We start from the raw sequence: 19,671 nt of genomic DNA, 5'->3' as shown, positions 1-19,671 counted from the left end.
CAAGCTTGGCTTTAGCAATATGTGAACTGAGAACTTCCTGATGTACAAGCTGGATTTAGAAAAGGAAGAGGAACCAGAGATCAAACTGCAAACATCCTTTGGATCATATAAAAAGCAAGAGATTTCCAGAAAAACATCTATCTACTTCCATTTCATTGATAATGCAAAAATCTTCAACTGTATGGATCACAGGAAACTGTGGAAAACACTTCACATATCTCTTGAGACACCTGTATGCAAGAAGCTACAGTAAGAACCAGGCATTGACTAACAGACTGGTGCAAAATTGGGAAAGGAGTGTGTCAAGGCTGTATATTGTCACTCTCCTTATTTAACTTATATGCAGAGTACATCATGCGAAATGCTGGGCTGGATGAATCACAAGCTGAAATTAAGATTCCCCAGAGAAATATCAACAACCTCAGATATGCAGATGATACCACTCTAAGGCAGAAAATGAAGAGGAAACAATGAGCCTCTTGATGAGGGTGAAAGAGGAAAGTGAAAAATCTGACTTAAAACTCAACATTCAGAGAACTAAGACAATGTCACCTGGTCCCATCACTTCATGGCAAATAAATGAGGAAAAAATGGAAACAGTAACAGACTTTATTCTCTTGAGCTCCAAAATCAATGCAGAGACTGGAGCCATGGAATTAAAAGATGCTTGCTCCTTGGAAGAAAAGCTATGGCAAACCTAGACAGCATATTAAAAACCAGAGGCATCACTTTGCCAACAAAGGTCATATAGTCAAAGCTATGACTATTTTTCCAGTAGTCATGTATGGATGTGAGAGTTGAACCCTAAAGAAGGCAGAGTGCCAAAAGAATTGATGCTTTAAAATTGCAGTGCTGGAAAAGACTCTTCAGAGTCCCTTGAACAGCAAGGAGATCAAACCAGTCAATGATAAAGGAAATCAACCCTGAATACACATTGGAAGGACTGATGCTGAAGCTGAAGTTTCAATACTTTGGCCACCTGGTTTGAAGAGCTGACTCACTGGAAAAGACCCTGATGCTGCGAAAGATGGAAAGCAAGAGGAGAAGGGGACAACAGAGGATGAGATAGTTGGATGGCATCATTGTTTCAATGAACCGGAATTTGAGCAAATTCCTGGAGACAGTGAAGGACAGGGAAGCCTGGAATGCTGCAGTCCATAGGGTCCCAAAGAGTGGAACATGACTTAGCAACTGAACAACACAAACTTCTCCTGAGGGCATCCCTCAGGAGGTAACGGCCTTTATTCCAGGCAGGGATAAGGGCCTGCCTGCCAATGCAGGAGAGCAGGTTAGACCCCTGGATTGGGGAGATTCCCCTGGAGAAGGCAATGGCAACCCACTCCAGTATTCTTGCCTGGGAAATCCCATAGACAGAGGAGCCTGGAGGGCTACAGTCCATGGGGCCACAAGAGTCAGACAGGACTTAGGGACTAAACAACAACAACAGTGGGATAATGGCTTGGTATTAATGAAAAGAGATTTGCTTAAGTAACTCACTATGCTGCTGTGTGGTCTTGGGCAAGTCATTTCATCTCCTGTAAACACAGATTCTTTTTTTGTAAAAGAGAATGATGGTGTCTACATTAAGAAATTGCCAGACTTGGTTACCTTTGAAAATCATGTTGATTACTCACTAATGTGCTTTGAACACCACAGAACAAGGCAAATTGTCTAGAACCAAATAGAGTTTTAGTCTCCTCGGCTCGTGCTGCTCCTTAAATGTGCTGTCAACTATAGTAAATAAAGGAACAAATAGAATTGAAGTTGACCATCAGGAAGTTTCCTGAGTGTCATAGTGGAGTCATGGTCTCGCTTCCAAACAGGTCTCCTTTCTTAGAGGTAACTGAAAGCCTTCTTGCTTCAGTGAGTGAACTTACCCAGGTCCAGCCCCTTTTCCACCCCACCTTGCCATTATTTTACTCTCTGGTCAAAAGAGTTAGTGTTAACTATCATAATTACCCATTATTATTATTATTTCAAAGGACTTTGGCTTTGCTGGGAAAAGAATATATGTCTATGGGTGCCATAGACACTGCTTTCAAAACAGTCCCACGATGTTAGCAGCATGATCTCACATAACAAATGAAAACAAGGGAAATTTCAGGCCACATATCACACAGTTAGGAAAAGGCAGAACTGGGACACAAACTGAGGTCCTCTGACCCCAAAAGCACAGGTGGCGAGACCAGGATTGAGGGGAGAGAGTAGGGGGTTACAAGTGGCTGCAGCAAAGCCTCCCTGGATTTCTTCTGGTAAATTAGGCATTTTTAATGCAGGAGAAGGCAATGGCAACTCACTCTACTCTTGCCTGGAGAATCCCATGGACGGAGGAGCCTGGTAGGCTGCAGTCCATGGGGTCGCTAAGAGTCGGACACGACTGAGCTACTTCACTTCACTAATGCAGGACCATTTCTTGGTTTCAAAAGGTATAATTATGTATTTAGTGTAAAAAATAACAACAACAACAACAAAATCCTACTTGACTCTATCAGATCAGGGACCTCATAACCGAGATCCTAGTCCTGGTCACTGCCTTGTACCTACCGTAGCGTCATGTTGCTGCTGCTGCTGAGTCGCTTCAGTCGTGTCCGACTCTGTGCGACCCCATAGATGGCAGCCCACCAGGCTCCATCATCCCTGGGGTTCTCCAGGCAAGAACACTGGAGTGGATTGCCGTTGCCTTCTCCGGCAGTGTCATAACAAGTTGCAAATTTGATCCCTGTCTCTCTTCATGCCCCAGGACCCCTGAAACATTTGGAATTTTCTGTATATTCAAAATAATGAGATGAGTGAAGGATGGGACCTGAGATAGAGTCTGGATGGGACTGGACTCCGGAACACACTATCAGGTAATTAGAGGGTTTAAACTATTAACCCCTATCCCCTCTGGGAACAGGAGAGGGGACTGATACTGAGTTTAATCACCAGTGGCCTAAGATTCAATCAACTTTCTTACTTCCAACCCTCAATTAACACACATCAACATTTGGTTCAGAGAGCGTCAGAGGAAGTGATCCCATCAAGAGACTGAGAGCAGGGAGAACCCTAAGAGGGCCTAGAGGCTCAGCATCTCCAACTCTCTATTTATCCTACACTTCTCCTCCATTTGGCTTTCCCTGAGTTTTATGCTTTATAATAACTCGGGGCAGTAGGTAAAGGGCTTTTCTGAGTTCTGTGAGGGTTTCTAATAAATAATTAAATATGGCAGATGGGTCATGGAACCTCTGAATTTATAGCCAGTTGATCACTCATGTAAGTGACAGCAGGATTTGTTATCAACACTTGAAAGTATGACAGTCCTCAGAGACCAAGCCCTCCCTTGTGAGATCTGGGTCACCTCTGTGGATTTAGTGTCAGAAGTGAATTGACTCCTAGATGCCCAGTGGTTTTGAGAGAACTGGGTACTGTTAGTGGAGACCCTGCATGTTTGGAATCAGGGACAAATCTCAAACTGACTCTTCTCTACCATTTGTGTCTACTATGAGGGTCAGGCTCTGCGATTATATTATGTGGGGCAGAGCACTCAGAACCCCTTCCCTATTCTCTGCATTGTCAGAATAATTGGCAGAATAAGGTATTGATTAAACGGGTTGTGACTTATCCTGATCCTAACACTCAAATGCTTTTTGTCCTGGGGCAAGTCATCTGCAGTTTCCTCACCTGAACATGGGGACCCAGTTGCATGAATTTTTTGAAAGGATCACCAGTCATGAGTACAAAAAGTTTGCACATTTGTGGTCCATGGTGTCCATTTTCCACCAGAATGTTTTACTCCAAAAGACTTGTATACCTACATTTCTTCACCCCTCTAAAAAAGCTTATCTATCAAATCATGATCATTTCTGTTATGAAATTCATCAGAACACTGAGTGGCAAGTGAGCTTCTGCCCTGCAGAGGCAAGTGCAGGGAGAGCAGGAAATTTCTTATATACGTCACGTGTCAATATTGCCTCAATATACCATTATTCCAGTGCCCACGATGTAACCAAAGTGAACACAATGGTGGCTCTTCTTCCATGCATTTCTCTAGTACAGCATAATGCCTTCCCACTTTTTCTATTAACTCTTTATTTTGTACTGGAGTATAGTCAATTAACAATATTGTGATAGTTTCAGGTGGTCAGCAAAGGGACGCAGCCATACATATACATGTATTCATTCTCCCCTAAACTCTCCTCCCATCCAACATGCCACACAACACTGAGAGGCTTTACATGTGCTATACAATAGGTCTTGTTGGTTATCCAACTCCACAGTTTATTTTGTATCTGTGAAAAGTTTCTATCATACACATCCAGAAAATAGTATTATAAACCCACAGACCATTGTCCAGCTCTAATCATTACCAACATGTGGAGAATATTCCTAATAAGCATCCTCTATTTTTGTTCTTTTGGAGCTAGTCAGCGGCATTACGCCAATTAACCTATAGATATTCAGCAACAATATGTAATTATTTGCAGCATTATCTTGTCTCTGTGATGCCTAACAACATTGCTAATAATGCCCTGGACAGAAGGATATCAAAGGGCCTTTTCACATTCACCCCCCTGCACCCCTACCATCTCTACTGCAAAGAAACTGGTGGTTTCAGTTGTTCACCTGGTAGATCAAACAGTGATTACCATCCTCTATTTGACCAAGATCCTCCCATCTTTACAACCCTGTGGCCTGACTTCTGCCTGCAATCTCCATACACAGATCCCTGCAAGGCTAAAATAACCAGATACATTTATAAGACCAAGTCTGGGATCTTCGAGTCCTTTGTATTAGCAAAGAATAACAATGTCAAGATGGGGGAGGACTATCTTGACCCACAGTGGTGCTATCAGGGCCTGGGCTAAGACAGGAGGCAGCACAGTAGAGGGGTAGAGGATGGGCTGCAGTCCGTGGGGTCTCAGAGAGTTGGACATGACTGAGCAACTAATCGACAACAACACTCCTCACATGTGCACAGTAATTTACAGCTTGCAATGCAGCAGAGTGCTTGTGCATAGACTCTTAAAGTCAGATCTTTGACTGTCTCTACAAGTTATAAGCTAAGGAAATTACTTTATTTCTTGTTATCTCAGGTACTTCTTAGGTAACATGAGGACATTTTAACAGTTTTTCCCCTTTAAAGATTTTTGAAGATTAGATGAGTTATATTCGTCAGGTGCTTAGGATGCTGCTAAGTCGCTTCAGTCGTGTCCGACTCTGTGCGACCCCATAGACAGCAGCCCACTAGGCTCCCCAGTCCCTGGGATCCTCCAGGCAAGAATACTGGAGTGGGTTGCCATAAGTGAAGTGAAGTCGCTCAGTCGTGTCCGACTCTTTGTGACCCCGTGGACGGCAGCCCACCGGCTCCTCTGTCCATGGGATTTTCCAGGCAAGAATACTGGAGTGGGTTGCCATTTCCTTCTCCAGGGGATCTTCCCGACCCAGGAATCGAACTCAGGTCTCCCGCATTGCGGGCAGGCGCAGGCAGACGCTTTAACCTCTGAGCCACCTGCATGCCACAATCAAGAATTTAAGTTTTACCCAGAGTAATTACTCATTACTGTTATTAATAACACTGCGAAGGACATTGACTTCTCAAGGAGAAGGAATATATGCCTGTTACATCCATTGATTTCACAGCAACCGCATGATGTGGGCAGCGCGGATCTCACGTGATACCTGAAGACACGGGATTCTAGGAGATTTAAATCCTCAGGAACAAAGTTAGGAAAATGCAGAGGTGGCCCCCACGCTGAGGTTATGTGACCCCAAAACCACTGAGGGAGAGAGCAGGAGTAAGGAAGAGATCCCAGGTGATCACCCAAGGTCCCCTGAAGTCCACTTAGGCAGGCAGCTCTCCTGTTGGTGAAACTACGTGAGGGCCAGCTATTGGTTATGCTGTGGAGACGTGTTCAGCTCACCGGTTCCCCTCTGCCCTCTCCCCCTATTGCTTTTTCAATGCATAAACAGGCTTATACGCCAGAGCGAAATCACCTTCTCCAGCTAAGTTCCTGCCCGGACCAATGCCTGGTGAAGGGCAAATGTCCATCCAGCGGAGAAGCTGGGGCAGTGATTGTAGGAAGGTGACCTGTGTCACACCTGTCATCTGAGGTAGGTGAGGGGGGGTCAGGGCATGGAGGCCCAGATGTGGTGATACCTGCACGAGGCTGAAAAGGAGGACCTGGGCTAACACACTACTTTTCACTCACATGTCTTGTGATTTGCTCTCATCTACCCACTGACCATACATCGTGTACCATGCACTACTGTGGGTGCTGAGATGCTCCCTGAGGGATCATATTGGACAAAACTGCATCTGTCTGATCACAATTTGTGTCTACATGAGACCATAGGCATAGGCAAATCTGAGAACTGCTGTTACTGGACATTTGGCCCCTGCAGACAGAGCAGGAGGCATGCCTTGGAGGGAGATTTTGCAATAAACAAGACTGACCCAGCTCCTCCCCTTCCCCACTCCCCTCCTCATTGCCTGATCCCACCCCTCAGCCAGAATATTAGAAGCTCAGTCCATCCCCAGCATCCTCAGGAGCCCTCCTGCAAGGCCACCAAGATGAGCCAGCTCTGCCTCTCTGCAGCCCTTCTCTTCCTCCTGGTTATCCTGGTGGACAGCACTCCAGTGTATGAACACCATACCCAGGACCAAGGTAGGTCCAGGCTCACCTCTCCTCTACAGGTTCTGGGGAAATGATGGAAGTCCATGGAATGGGGAGGGCAGGTGTTAGATGGGTGCTACCAACCCTCTCTGGATTTCTCCTGTCACATTGGCCAGGATATTTGTTTGTCTGGTTGGTTTTGGCAGCATTGGTCTTCCTCCCTATGAGAGAATATTCTCTAGTTACAGGGTTACTTTCTCACTGTGGTGTATGGGCTTCTCATCGTGGTGGCTTCTCTTGTTGCAGATCAGGGACTCTAGGCATCTGGGCTCAGTAGTTGCAGATCACCTGCTTAGTTGCCCCAAGGCATGTGGAATCGTCCCAAACCAGGAATCAAACTCATGTTCCCTGAATTGGCAGACCAATTTTTACCTCCTGGACCACCAGGGAAGTCTGAATTTGCAAACTTTTATCTCCATTGACATCATGATTCTCATAAGGATACATATTAAAATTTTATATTAAATATGCATATATCCCACCCAAGTCTACCAGATCAGGGACCCCATTCCTAAGACTCTCTATTCCTGGTCCCTACCTTGTCCCTGAACCTCATTGTAGTGTAGTAATAGAAAGTTGCATATTTGATCCTTCTCTTGGTTAATGGTCCAGGCCTCCTAAAAATTCTTGGACTTTACTGACTTTATAGACAGAGTAAAAAAAACGTGACTCAAGGTAACCTCAAGATGCAGTTGATCTCCAGGAAACCTCAGATATCCATTTTGAGGTTACAGTTTTCACCACCTCTCATTCTCGCACCTCTGAGCACAGGGGAGGGAACCGAGAGTGACATCAATCACCAACAGCAGATGATCCATCCAATACGGGTGTTTAGTGAACCCTGGAAAGAAGTACATAAATACTGGTCTCAGAGGGCTTGTGGATTGGTGAATACAAGAAGGTGACATGAATGTGCTCTGCTCCCTAGGGCACAGAGGCTGGGCACACCTCCCTCCCTTTTTGCCATATAAATTTCCTCCATTCTACTTGCCTGAGTTATATTTTGTATATTAATTTGGGAATAGTTAGCAAGCCATTTTCCAAAATTTAGCAGGCAGCTCTATGGCACTGTTGAATTTGAAAGTGAGGTCATGGATACCCCGATTTTCCCTATTTGATCACAAGCATGAGTGACTCTGAACCTCATGGCTGGCATCTGAACTGAGGATGGTCTTGAGCTCTCAACCTGCAGAATCTGCAGTAACTCCACAGATTTCAAATCAGAAGTAAACTGATTTGCTGGACACCCAGTGGGTGTTTGGGAAACTGGTTGCTGTAGGTAAATACCACATATTTGTTGTCAAAGAAAAACCCAGATTCACCGTGATTTGGGGATTCGGGTGATGCTCCCAAAGCAGGAGTAATGAAAGTAGGACCTTGCACCCCGAAACTGTTCTCAGTTGTCTGTATTTTCAGAATTCCTGGTAGAATCAGGTACTGCATCAAGTGGGTTGCAACATGATAGTATCTTGTTCTGGCCCTACCACCCACGTGCCATGTGGGTAAGTCATCTGCAGTTTTCTCATCTGAAGAGGGGTACATGTTGTATGGGGTTTTGAACAGATTACCAGTTATGAATATAAAGAGTTGACTCACATTTCATGGTGAATTCTGCACATTTTCCACCAAGATGTGTTCATCTGAAAACAATTTCTCTACCTACTTGCTTTGGGCAAGAAAGATATTTAGGTTCAAATAATGATTATTCCTCTAATATGGAAAACAACCCGAAGGCCTGATGAATAAGCAGAGCCACAGCAGAGAAAACCCCTGGGACCAAGGCTGATACAATATTAGTAAAGTCTGGAGAAGGAAATGGCAACCCACTCCAGTGTTCTTGCCTGGAGAATCCCAGGGACAGGGGAGCCTGGTGGGCTGCCATCTATGGGGTCACACAGAGTTGGACATGACTGAAGCGAGTTAGCAGCAGCAGCAGCAGCAGTCAGGACCTTTCCTTTGTCCTCTTTTGACTATGATTTTATTATCCATATTTGTCCTATCCCTTGTTAACTGCTATTATTTTATAATGTATATTTGATCCTTGTCCTGGTTCATGGGCCAGGCCTCCTGAAACTCCTGGAATTTACTGTCTTTCATAGGTCTGGAGACAAGCCATGGAAGGAGACTTGAGAAGCGTCCAGTAATAGATTTGATTTCAGTTTTCATCGATGCTGTGGTTACAAGTTTGAACTTCTTGCACCTCTGGGGAGAAGAGAGGACGCTGAGATTGAGAACAGTCACCACTGGCCAATGATTCAGTCAATATACCTGTTTAGTGAAACCTCAATACAAATCCATGAATGTGAGCATTCAGGGAGCTTTTCAGGTGGCAACACACTGCAATGATTTGAAGGCCCAGTGTTCTCTAGGGCGTGGAGACTCCCCACACCTCCACTTCCACTTTGCCTTGCACATCTCACTCATTTTGCTGTGCCTAGATTTATCCTTTATAATAATGTGAGATCCGTATTTGAGTGGTCTTCCTGACTTTGGTCATCAGATTTACTGAGTTATTGAACACAGACTGGGGTAATGAAACTTTTGTGTTTTATATACTTTATCAAATCATTACCACTTTGCTGTCATCTGAACTGAGGACAGCTTTGAGCCCTCAACATGCAGACTCTGTGCTAACTCCTTCAGTTCATATCAGAAGTAAATTGACTTGTTGTACCTTTAGTGGGTGTTTGGGGTATTGGATTTCTTACAGGAGACACCACATATTTGGTGTCAGGGTAACCCAGACTCACTCTCCCTGTGCCTTGGGAGCTGGGGAGAGTCTTGGGAAGGGGAGTCATGAAAATAGCACGCTGCACCCAGAAACTCTCACAAATTATCGATATTTTCAGAGTTCCTGGCAGAATAGTGTAATATATCAAATGAGTTGAGACAGGGCAATTTCTTGTCCCAACCCTGCCACCCACATGCTGTGTGTTCTGGGACAAGTCATCTACAGTTTCCTCATCTGAATAGCAGGTACATGCTACATGGATTCTTTGAACATATTACCAGACATAAATATAAAGAGTTTATTTGCATGTCATGGCCAGTTTCATCATTTTCCACCACAATATGTACATTTGAAAAAATTCCTCTACCTACTTCCTTGGGGCCAGAAAGTATATTTATGTGTCCAATAATGATTATCCCTTATTATAAAAATTAATCAGAAAGACCTGGGACCCCCGAGCAGAGTAACTGCAGGGAAAGAATGAAACACAGCCCTTGTGTAGCTGGTTCATGGGACCAAGGCTGATACCATATTAGCAAAATCTCCAGGCCTTTTCCCTTATCCACTTTTGACTATCATTTTATTATCCATGTTTGATCCTTTCCTGGTTCATGGTCCAAGACTCCTGAAAATGTTGGAATTTTTGTCTTTTATAGTTGCCGAGCTTTTTAAAGGAATGGGATTCGATGAAATAAAACAACTGGCTCAAACAATGAGTAAAGGTTTGAACTTTCTTTACTTGTGGGGAGAAGAGAGGGCTCTGAGATTGAGATTGGTCACCACTGGCCAATGATTTAATAAATATGTCTATTAAGTGAAATCTAAAAAAAAAACACACAAAAAACCATCAATATAGGCTCAGAGAGCTTATGAAGTAGAAACCAATGGTGGTGAACAACTGGATGGTGTTTGTGGAGAAACCGTGTATTTCATGTCAGGGAAAAAAACAGATTCACCCTCCCCTGTGATCGGAGGGCTCACATGAGGCTTGGGGAGAGGTGAGTAGTGAAAGTAGGACACTTCTCCCAGAAACTCTTACCAGTTATCTGTATTTTCAAGTTCCCAGCAAATCAGTAGCGTATCAAATGGGTTGTGACCTGACAGTATCTTGTCCTGATGAGGCCACCCACATGCTTGTGTGCTGGGTCAACACACAAGGAAATTTCATTTGCAGTTTCCTCATCTGAACAAGGGAAACATGTTACATGAGTTCTTTGAACAGATGATGAGTCACGAATACAAAGTTTATTCACTTTTGATGGCCAGATTTGTCCATTTTCCACCACAATATGTTGATCTGAAAAGCATTTCTCCACCTACTTGCTTTGGACAAATAAAAATATTTCTTTATCAAGTAATGATTATTCCTCTATTATTAAAAACTAATTGAAAGATGTGGAACCACAGAGGAAAGCAACTTCAGGGAAAGCGAGAAACAGCCCTTGTGTAGTAGGCTGTGGGACCAAAGCTGGTACAATATTACAAAAGTCTCCAGGCCCTTTCCCTTGTCCTTTTTTGACTGTTATTTTCTTATCCACATTGATCCTTTCCCTGTTTCATGGACCAGGCCTCCTGGAAACTCTTGTCATTTACTCTCTTTCGTAGGTCAGATGATGATTTCTGGAAGGCAACTGGAGAACCATACAGTAGAGGTGTTCCCACACAAGTGCTCAGAGAAGAGAATAAAGGTTTGTAGTTTCTGCACCTCTGGGGAGAGGAAAGTTCAGTGAGAGTGACAGAAATCACCAATGGCTAATGATCCAATCACTACACCTGTTTAGTGAAATCTAGGAAGAAATATATAAATTCTAGGGTCAGGAAGCTTGTGGGTTGGTAAATACTGGAAGATAATGTAAGGATGTTCTGCTCACTAGAGGACAGAGGCTGGGCACACCCCCACCCCAACACATCTTTTCCATTTTACTGCCTTGAATTATATTTTGTATATCAGTCTGGGAAAAGAAAGCAAGGTTTTCCTCGGTTTAGCTACAGATTCTATTTAGTTGTTGAATTTGAAGGTGGGATACAGATTCCCTGATTTTAGCCATTTGCTCACAAGCATGAGTGACTCAGGACCTCATGGCTGGCATCTGAACTGAGGACAGTCTTGAGCCCGTAACCTGCAGAATTTGCAGTAACTCCATGAATTTCAAATCAGAAGTAAATGGACTAGCTGGACACCCAGTGGGTGTTTGGGAAATTGGCTTGCGTTTGTAGGGACAGCACATATTTGTTGTCTGGGAAAAACCCAGACTCATTCTCCCTTGTGATTCAGGGGCTCAGAAATGCTCTAAAAGGGGGGAGCAATGACAATAGGACATTGCATCCAGAAACTGTTCTCAGTTATCTATTTTTCCAGATTTCCTGGTAGAATCAGGTAGTGTATAAGATGAGTTATAATTTGACAGTATCTTGTCTTGACCCTGCCACTCACATGCCATGTCTTGGGGGCAAGACATCTGCAATTTTCTCATCTGAACAGGGGATGTATGTTACATGGGTTTTTGAAGAGATTACCAGTCATGAATATAAAGATTGAATCACATTTCATGGTGAATTTTGGGCATTTTCCACCAAGAAGTTTAATCTGGAAACAATTTCTCTACCTACTTGTTTTGAGTAAGAAAGTATATTGAGGTGCCATATAATGATTATTACCACTTCCCAAGTGACTTAGCAGCAGCAGGTGGTGCTAGTGGTAAAGAACCCACCTGCCAAAGTGGGAGACCTGGGCTCAATCCCTGGGTCAGGAAGATCCCCTGGAGAAGGGCATGGAAACCCACTCTAGCATTCTTGCCTGGAGAATCCCATGGACAGGGGAGCCTGGTAGGCTACAGTCCATAGGGTCGCAAAGAGTCGGAAACGACTGAGTGACTTCACTTTCACTTTTAACTTTTCTGGTCTCATGAGGGTCTTCCAAACTCATCAGCTTCACATACCAAAAGATACTTTTAATGTTCTCATCACATGAGAAATATTAAGATTTTTAGGAACAGTGTTAGGAAAAGGATGAAAAAACAAATACGTACATTTCTTCTTACAATTACAATATCAATAGTATCAATATTCAGCTTATAGAATCCCTGTGAGGTAACCAAAGTAAACACAGTGGTATGTTTTCTTCATGCTTTTTTCCATTATAGCATGATTCCTTCAAAATTTTTATTAATGATTAATTTTATTAATGATTTTATTAAAATTTTATTAATAACCATATACATAAGTGCAGAGAATATAAATAGTATTATAAAACTCAGGCATCCAGACCCAGTAATTATTGACACATAAGGAATATTTCTTACTTGTAACCTGTTTATGTTGTAGAGTTGTGGGTTGTTTTTGTTTTTTTTTTTTTGAGCATTTCTGTATTTATTGGGGTGAGTTAGTTATTAGTTGCAGACCCCAGGTTCAGTAGTTATGGTATATCAACTTAGTGCCTACAGTATTTGGGGTTTAGTTTTCTGACAATGGATTGAACCCAGAATTTCTTTCTTGGAAGGCAGATTCTTAACCACTGGACCACCAGGGAAGCCTTATAGAAGTTTAAAGGCTAATCAAATCATTATCCCAGTTTTGCTTGGTACTGCTTCCCTGGTGGCTCAGACAGTAAAGTGTCTGCTTGCAATGCGGGAGACCTGGGTTCAATCCCTGGGTCGGGAAGATCCCCTGGAGGAGGAAATGGCAACCCACTCCGGTACTCTTGCCTGGAAAATTCCATGGACAGAGGAGCCTTGTAAGCTACAGTCCATGGGGTCACAAAGAGTCGGACACGACTGAGCGACTTCACTTCACTTCATGAGAAAGTATCCATCTGTACATGATTACTGTATCCAGGAAATGGTAAAGGACAGGGAAGCCTGGCTGCAGTCCATGGCATCGCAAAGAGTCCAACACGACTGAGCGAATGAACAACTACAACTGTATCATGTCACGCCTAGTAACATTCATAATTATGTTCCAGAAAGAGGTTTTTCAATTTGGGCTTTCAATTCAAATAGGCTTTTCAATTTGACCACCCCCAACAACCCTAACATTCTCTATTCCAAACAAACTAGTGGTTCTAGTTGTTGACCTCTTACAGAGCTGTGATGACTATCCTCATAACTGATGATTCCCCTCTCATTCCAGCAGATTCTAAGCCTGCCTTCTGCCTGGAGCCTAAAGTAAAAACATTAGACATTAACGTTGTCATTAAGACAACGTTAGAAAGAACTTACAGGATGTGGGCTGTGTTAGGTGATTTGGGGGAGGGTTTCAGGAATTTGGCTTTGCTGTGGATGTTGGAAATGCTCTCAAAGCTGTGTTGTGGGAATAGAACAGACAATCAAAAATGGCTCCGTAAGATAGTCTTTACTTCTACAGAAGGGCACACTACAGAGGAAGGTATGGGAGCAAGCACACAGAGCCAGAAGTTCCTTCAGTTTTTATTCCTAAGACGCAGGTTCCTTCCTCTGGGTCCTCATAGTCTGAGAGTCACAGAGTTACAGTCTTTCTTGACGGTGCCTAAATTTTTGATTGGACGACTTATAGTAACTATTTTCCCTACACTTTTAGTTCTTTGAGCATGTCCAGGTTAAAGCCCGCAAAATTAGTGTGCCAGGACAAAGCCTATGAAATTAGCCCGCCAAAATGTTCTTGTGAGAAAGGAGAATCAGGAAGTGAAAAGAACAAAGGATTGCCAACTAGCCACCACTTTAGGCTATATATCTTTCTGTTCATCTATTCTAAGAATGAATCGCTTCTTTATTTCTTATAAATTCTTTGATAGAAAAAAATCATATCTTTCTTACATGGATGAAGGCTGTGAAGAAGTGGGACAGTTCTCTAAATGGGTATCTTGATTTTAACTCTAATAAGGGGAGACTAGATAGAGGTGAGAGCTGTACTTGGTCAAGAAGTAGCAGTCATTCAAGATAGGAAGGTGCTAGGTCACACTGGTGGTTTGTGTAATTTAGCTCCTTTTGTCAGTGCTCAAACATGATAATCAAAAGTCCTGATTTAGTCTAGATCTTTCACAAATGCAGAATGGCCTAATCTGATGTTGAAATTTTGTAAAATATTTATGCTGAGCAGAAGAACATAGGACTATTGTAGTACCCAGCTCAGGTCCTGACACTCAGAGGTTGCTTCTTTCTTTCTCTATCAATCTCATAGTGTTTGATGAGAATAAAAAAGTTGTATTTGTTAAATGCTTTGTCCAAGTCCTGGCAGAATAACCATTTAATGAATGTCAGATCTGATAGAAGTAATAGTAATACTATAAATATATGTTAATTATTATTACTAGTTATTAGTTTATAGCAGCATCATGAAATGACTTTCATCATTAAATGAAATTACTTGAATTAATGAAAGATTAGCTTCAGTAACTCACTATGTTGTTGTGTGATGTTAGGCAAGCCATTTCACCTCTCTGAGTCATAGATTTTTTTTCTTTGTGAAATATAATGATGGCGTCTGTCTTAAGCAATAAGCAGGTTTGGGTACTTTTGAGAACCATGTTGACTTCACTGATAAAGTGCAAACCCCTGGACTGTAGCCCTCCAGGCTCCTCTGTCTGTGGAATTTCCAGGCAACAATACTGGAGTGGGTTGCCATTTCTGTCTCCAGGGGATCTTCCTGATTTCTGTATTGAGTTTTAAAAGGCTTTGAGGCTAAGAAAGCCTCAAAAACCCTCACCTCTGGGATTGGCCCTGTGTGGTCAGCGAGAGAGGATGGGGTGGGGTGGGTTGAGATGAGGGGAAGCAGCCAGTCCCACCTCACTGCCTGCTCCTGATGCCCAGCTTCTGAGTCTCCCAGAGCTCGAGCTATTTCGTGAGGCTCTATTTGGAGCCTCTGCTGGTAAGCCTGCCCATGCCAGACTTCAGCATACCCTACAACGTCATCTGCCTCACATGCATGGTGGTGGTTGTGTACGATGGCTCTTCCTACAGCCTATTCACCCGCACCTTCCATATCAAAGAGCCGAGAAAGGGTGGCCTGGCCAAGTGTCTGGCCAACCTCATCCGACCAGCCTGAGCATCTCCCCTCCCCCCACAGAGACTTAGAGCTGTGCTGTTCAGGACAGTAGCCATGAGTCAGACATGGCGTTTGAATTTAAACTAATTTAAACTGAAAGTGCATTTCCTCAGGTGTACTAGCCACATTTCAAGTGCGCGGTAGCCACACGTGATTAGTGGCTGCTGGACTGGGCATTATGGGGACAAATGTTCCCACCACTGCAGAAAGTTCTGTTGGACAGCACTGGCCTGGGTAACAGGATTTGCTAAAATATTCATACCACTGTGTGGTAGGTGGAGATTACTGGTTGTGGAATAAAAAGTGTCTAGTTCCTTGATTCTTTGTCTCCTGTCCTTGAGGCCTGGGGAGAGCTGAGGCCTGGGGAAAGCTGGGGCCTAGGGAGCGTTTGGCAGGTACTGGAACTGGATTTCCTGTCCGATCCCCTCCCCCGTCAAAAAAGCAACCAACCAACCAACCAAAGGCCCCTGCCTCCTCCCACCTCTGCCAGAAATTCCTTCTCATTTCCTGCTTCCCTCCTCCCTCGGCATCCTCCTCTGACTGGTTCCCAGAACTCCCTGGGTTTGACAGGTAGTGTTTATATCAACATCTCCATGGCCATGAAAGTGAACCATCCTATGCCTTTTAGGAGCCCTGAGAGCCAGCCCCCTGTCACCAGGGTTGCGCTGGAGAGACACAAGAGTTTTGGGTGACCATTTTCCAACCAGAGCTGCATTGCAGCCATTTGGGGCTCTTGTGAAATAACGCAGGTTCCTGGGATCCAGACCCGTGAATTCAGTCAGTTTGGGTGGAGCCCAGCCTTCCAGTTTTTATGTTTTTATCTGACTCATTGAGATCTTGTATTCTGGGTTGTCCTTAGACCACCCACAGGCTTTGAAGCCCTTGGGTTGAAGCCTGCCCCTGCCCACGTCCTGGCTGTGGAACCCCAGATTCCTGTGAAACAAGTCCTCTGGCAAGTGTCTGCCCTGCCCCCACCTTCGTTCTCCTCCTCTGACACGTTTGTCAAGTGTGTACATTACTTGCGGTCCGCCCCTCCCTCCCTTAGTTTTCCCATCCTAGGCTTTTTGTGAATTAGCCATCAAACAGAATGCCTTGCTCCACTAATCACCACGCTCCTCTCAACTGCCAGGTCTCCTCTATTTACGAAACCAGGTGACACGTTGTTTCCTCCAGGAAGGCTTCCTTGACACACCAAGGTTCTGTAGGTGCCCCTCCCCTCCCTGGTCAGCTTTCATATTCCTTATCTCCCTGGTTGTTACTGTCCTTTAACTTCCATTAGACGAGGAGCTTCTTGGAGGCATAGTGGCTCTCCTCTACCTGAACACATCAGCACTCAGGACAAGCTGTCAGTGCTCAGTCAACAAACATAATTGTATGAATGGGTGTGGGCTACTGTGGCTTGGGGCCTGGGGTCTAGAGGTAGGGATGGGTAAGGTGAGGGGCTCTCTAGAAACCCCACCAGTATGAGTACAGGGTCTTTAATACAGTGCATGCATCCAGTGTACAGCTAACAGAGATGGAACTGTTCAGGTTACCTCTCAAGGTTTTCCAAGAGCTTCTAGAATGTACAAATGATGTGTGTGCATGTATAAGACAAGAGGTGGCATGAGTGAGCTAGTCCAGACCATGGGCAAAAGCAACTAGGTCAAGATGCTTTTACTCAAGTTTACTTCCAAGCAGTAAACACCCCTTATGTGACATAAGAATGCAAGTGAGTATGGGATTTCCCAGGTGAGTAATGGGACTCTGAGCTCTCAGTGCAGGAGGCACAGGTTCAATCCCTGGTCAGAGAACTAAGATCCCAGAGCAGCCAAAACAAACAACTAAAAGAAATGAACCAATAAATAAATACATAAAAAGAACATAAATTTTGATATAGGCTACAACATGGTTGAAACTTGAGGACATGCTGCTATGTGAAACAAGCCAGTCACAAGGACAAGTACTGTATGCTTCCATGTATATGAGGTTTCTGAAGTAGTTAAACTCATAGAGACAGAAATTAGAGTGGTGGCACCCAGGGATTGCAGGTAGGGAGAAAGAGGAGTTAATTTTTAATGGGTACAAAGTTTCAGTTTGGGAAGAGAAAAAGTTCTGGAGGTGAGTGATGCTCACGGTATCACAACAATGTGTGTTTATGTAATGCCACTAAATGGTGAGAGGTAACAGCCAGCCGTCTCCAAATGGAGGAAATAGCCTGCAAGTATCAGACATTTTTATCTATCTTAAGTGGCAGGAGGAAACAAACTAGCAATATTTTTTTTCTTCTCTATACAAATTTAAAAAGAGGTTTCTCTTAAAATATTGTGTTGCTATAATGACACCTGGTTTCACCTGAAGTTAACCATTCTCAAACCTTGAGATAACCAATGCATTTTTCTTATGGAAATGTTTGTCTTAAGCTATGTTAATGTACTATGCATTTACCCCAAACTCTGTCTTCAAGTCGGTTCCACCTAATGGCTCAGAACCTACTTGACAAACCAGTATGTTATACTCAGATATTGTTCCCCTCATCTATGTAAAGGAAGCTATTTGTATGGTGATCTGCCCTTCTACAAGATTCAAGTTAATCATTTTATGGCCTGGGATGAATCGTCTGGTGTCAAGATTATCCCAAAATGCATCTTATGGGTGAAGGGCCTGGTGCCATTCTGAGTTTTAAGACATTCTTCTTTCATTAACAGACTGCTAGTGACTATATAACATCCAGCTGAAGACTAGCAGGGGGGTACTGTTTCTGCCCCCTTCTGATGCCTATGTCAGAAGCTTTCTCTATCTCCTTTATACTTTAATAAAACTTTATTACACAAAAGCTCTGAGTGATCAAGCCTTGTCTCTGGCCCCGGATTGAATTATTCTCCTCCAGAGGCCAAGAACCCTGGCATCTTTTTGTTCAGGAACAACCTTTCAATGGTACACTTAGAAATGGTTAAAATGGGAAATTTCATGTAGTATATGTGTTGTGTGTGCTCAGTTGTGTCTGACGCTTTTCCACCCCATGGATTTTAGCCTACCCGGTTCCTCTATCCAAGGGATTTTCCAGGCAAGAATACTTGAGTGGGTTGCATTTTCCTCCTTCAGGGGATCTTCTGGGCTCAGGGATTGAACCCACATCTCTTGGGTCTCCTTCATTGGCAGGTAGATTCTTTACCACTGAGACACCTGGGAAGCTACATGTTGTATATATTTTACCACAATTTTTAAAATATGTAAAAAAATTTTTCCAATATTCTTCTGGGTGGAGAAGAGAAAACCAAGATTCCCTGAATTTGTACCCCTTCCACACTCCTCCAGGCCATGGTTCCTGCTGGACAGGAAGAACATTCTGGCTCATCATGTAGCCCTGGATAAGAAAGAGCAGCAGGCCAGGATCCAGGGACAGACATCCAAGTTCCCCAAATTTCCATTCAGTCTGGCTTCCTTGAGGACCCCTGGTGAAAGGGGAACTTTTGTCCTCTGTCCTGTCTTCATTCTAGGAACACAGGACAGTGAGGACCTGGAAGGCTGGGCGTGGGGTGATGCAAGTTTGATCACCCCTGTGACTGTGAGTGATTTTTGAGGACAAGCCCAGGGCCTTTGTAGGAAGGTTTCAGGCCACATGAACTTTGAACACTTTATTGACCCAATCCTGGAGGGTTATAGGATGAGTTCAAAATGGCCTCTGAGCAGGAAGAGCAGCCAAGCCAGCTTTTGGTCAATGCCTGGGAAAATGCAGGTGTCATCGTCAGCAGCTCTTGTTCTCGGTCTCTGTGATGGAGATGACAGCCTGCTCCCTTCTTGGCTGGCCCATTGGCATCCTAGAGCCAGAGCCATCAAGCTGGACTCCTTACCCAACCCCTTCAGCATCCACCAGCCCGGGCACCTCCTCACTTCTATCATGTCCCACCATGATCATTACTACAACCACGTTCATCACCTCTGCCAACAGGATCACCCATAAAGGTTACATTTCTGTCTTCACCTCTGCCAGCCCCACTACGTATTTTATTTACTTATTTTTATTTATCTGGTTGCACTGAGTCTTAGGTGTGCCGTGGGCTATCTTTTAGCTGTAGCATGAGGGAACTGGTTCCCTGATCTGGTATCAAATCCAGGCCCCCCACATTGGGAGGGTGGAGTCTTAGCCACTGGACCACCAGGGAAGACCCCTCACCACGTATTTTAAGAGGGCTTGCTACAATATCCAATCTTCCCTTTGTCTTTACTATCCGAGTCATCATCCACCAAAGCCATGCTGTCTACACCTCCAACACCTTCACACCCCAG

General features: G+C 44.0%; 2 protein-coding genes across 2 annotated transcripts in view; one reads left to right on the top strand and one right to left on the bottom strand.

Moving 5' to 3' along the window:
• LOC120869430 (trophoblast Kunitz domain protein 1-like) overlaps positions 1–19,158 on the top strand; it is a 124,414-nt gene extending 105,256 nt beyond the window's left edge. The window contains exons 10-11 of the mRNA XM_040248747.1: positions 18,700–18,949; positions 19,048–19,158. Of these exons, the coding sequence (XP_040104681.1) occupies positions 18,700–18,949; positions 19,048–19,158 (361 nt within the window). The remainder of the gene's footprint in view (positions 1–18,699; positions 18,950–19,047) is intronic.
• Positions 19,159–19,231: 73 nt separating this feature from the next.
• LOC120869429 (trophoblast Kunitz domain protein 1-like) overlaps positions 19,232–19,671 on the bottom strand; it is a 45,101-nt gene continuing 44,661 nt past the window's right edge. The window contains exon 7 of the mRNA XM_040248746.1: positions 19,232–19,323. Coding sequence (XP_040104680.1) covers positions 19,232–19,323 — 92 coding nt within the window. The remainder of the gene's footprint in view (positions 19,324–19,671) is intronic.

This window comes from Oryx dammah, unplaced genomic scaffold (genome assembly GCF_014754425.2).
Source record: "Oryx dammah isolate SB20612 unplaced genomic scaffold, SCBI_Odam_1.1 HiC_scaffold_10, whole genome shotgun sequence".
Taxonomy (NCBI): domain Eukaryota; kingdom Metazoa; phylum Chordata; class Mammalia; order Artiodactyla; family Bovidae; genus Oryx; species Oryx dammah.
This window is presented reverse-complemented; position numbering and strand designations above follow the sequence as displayed.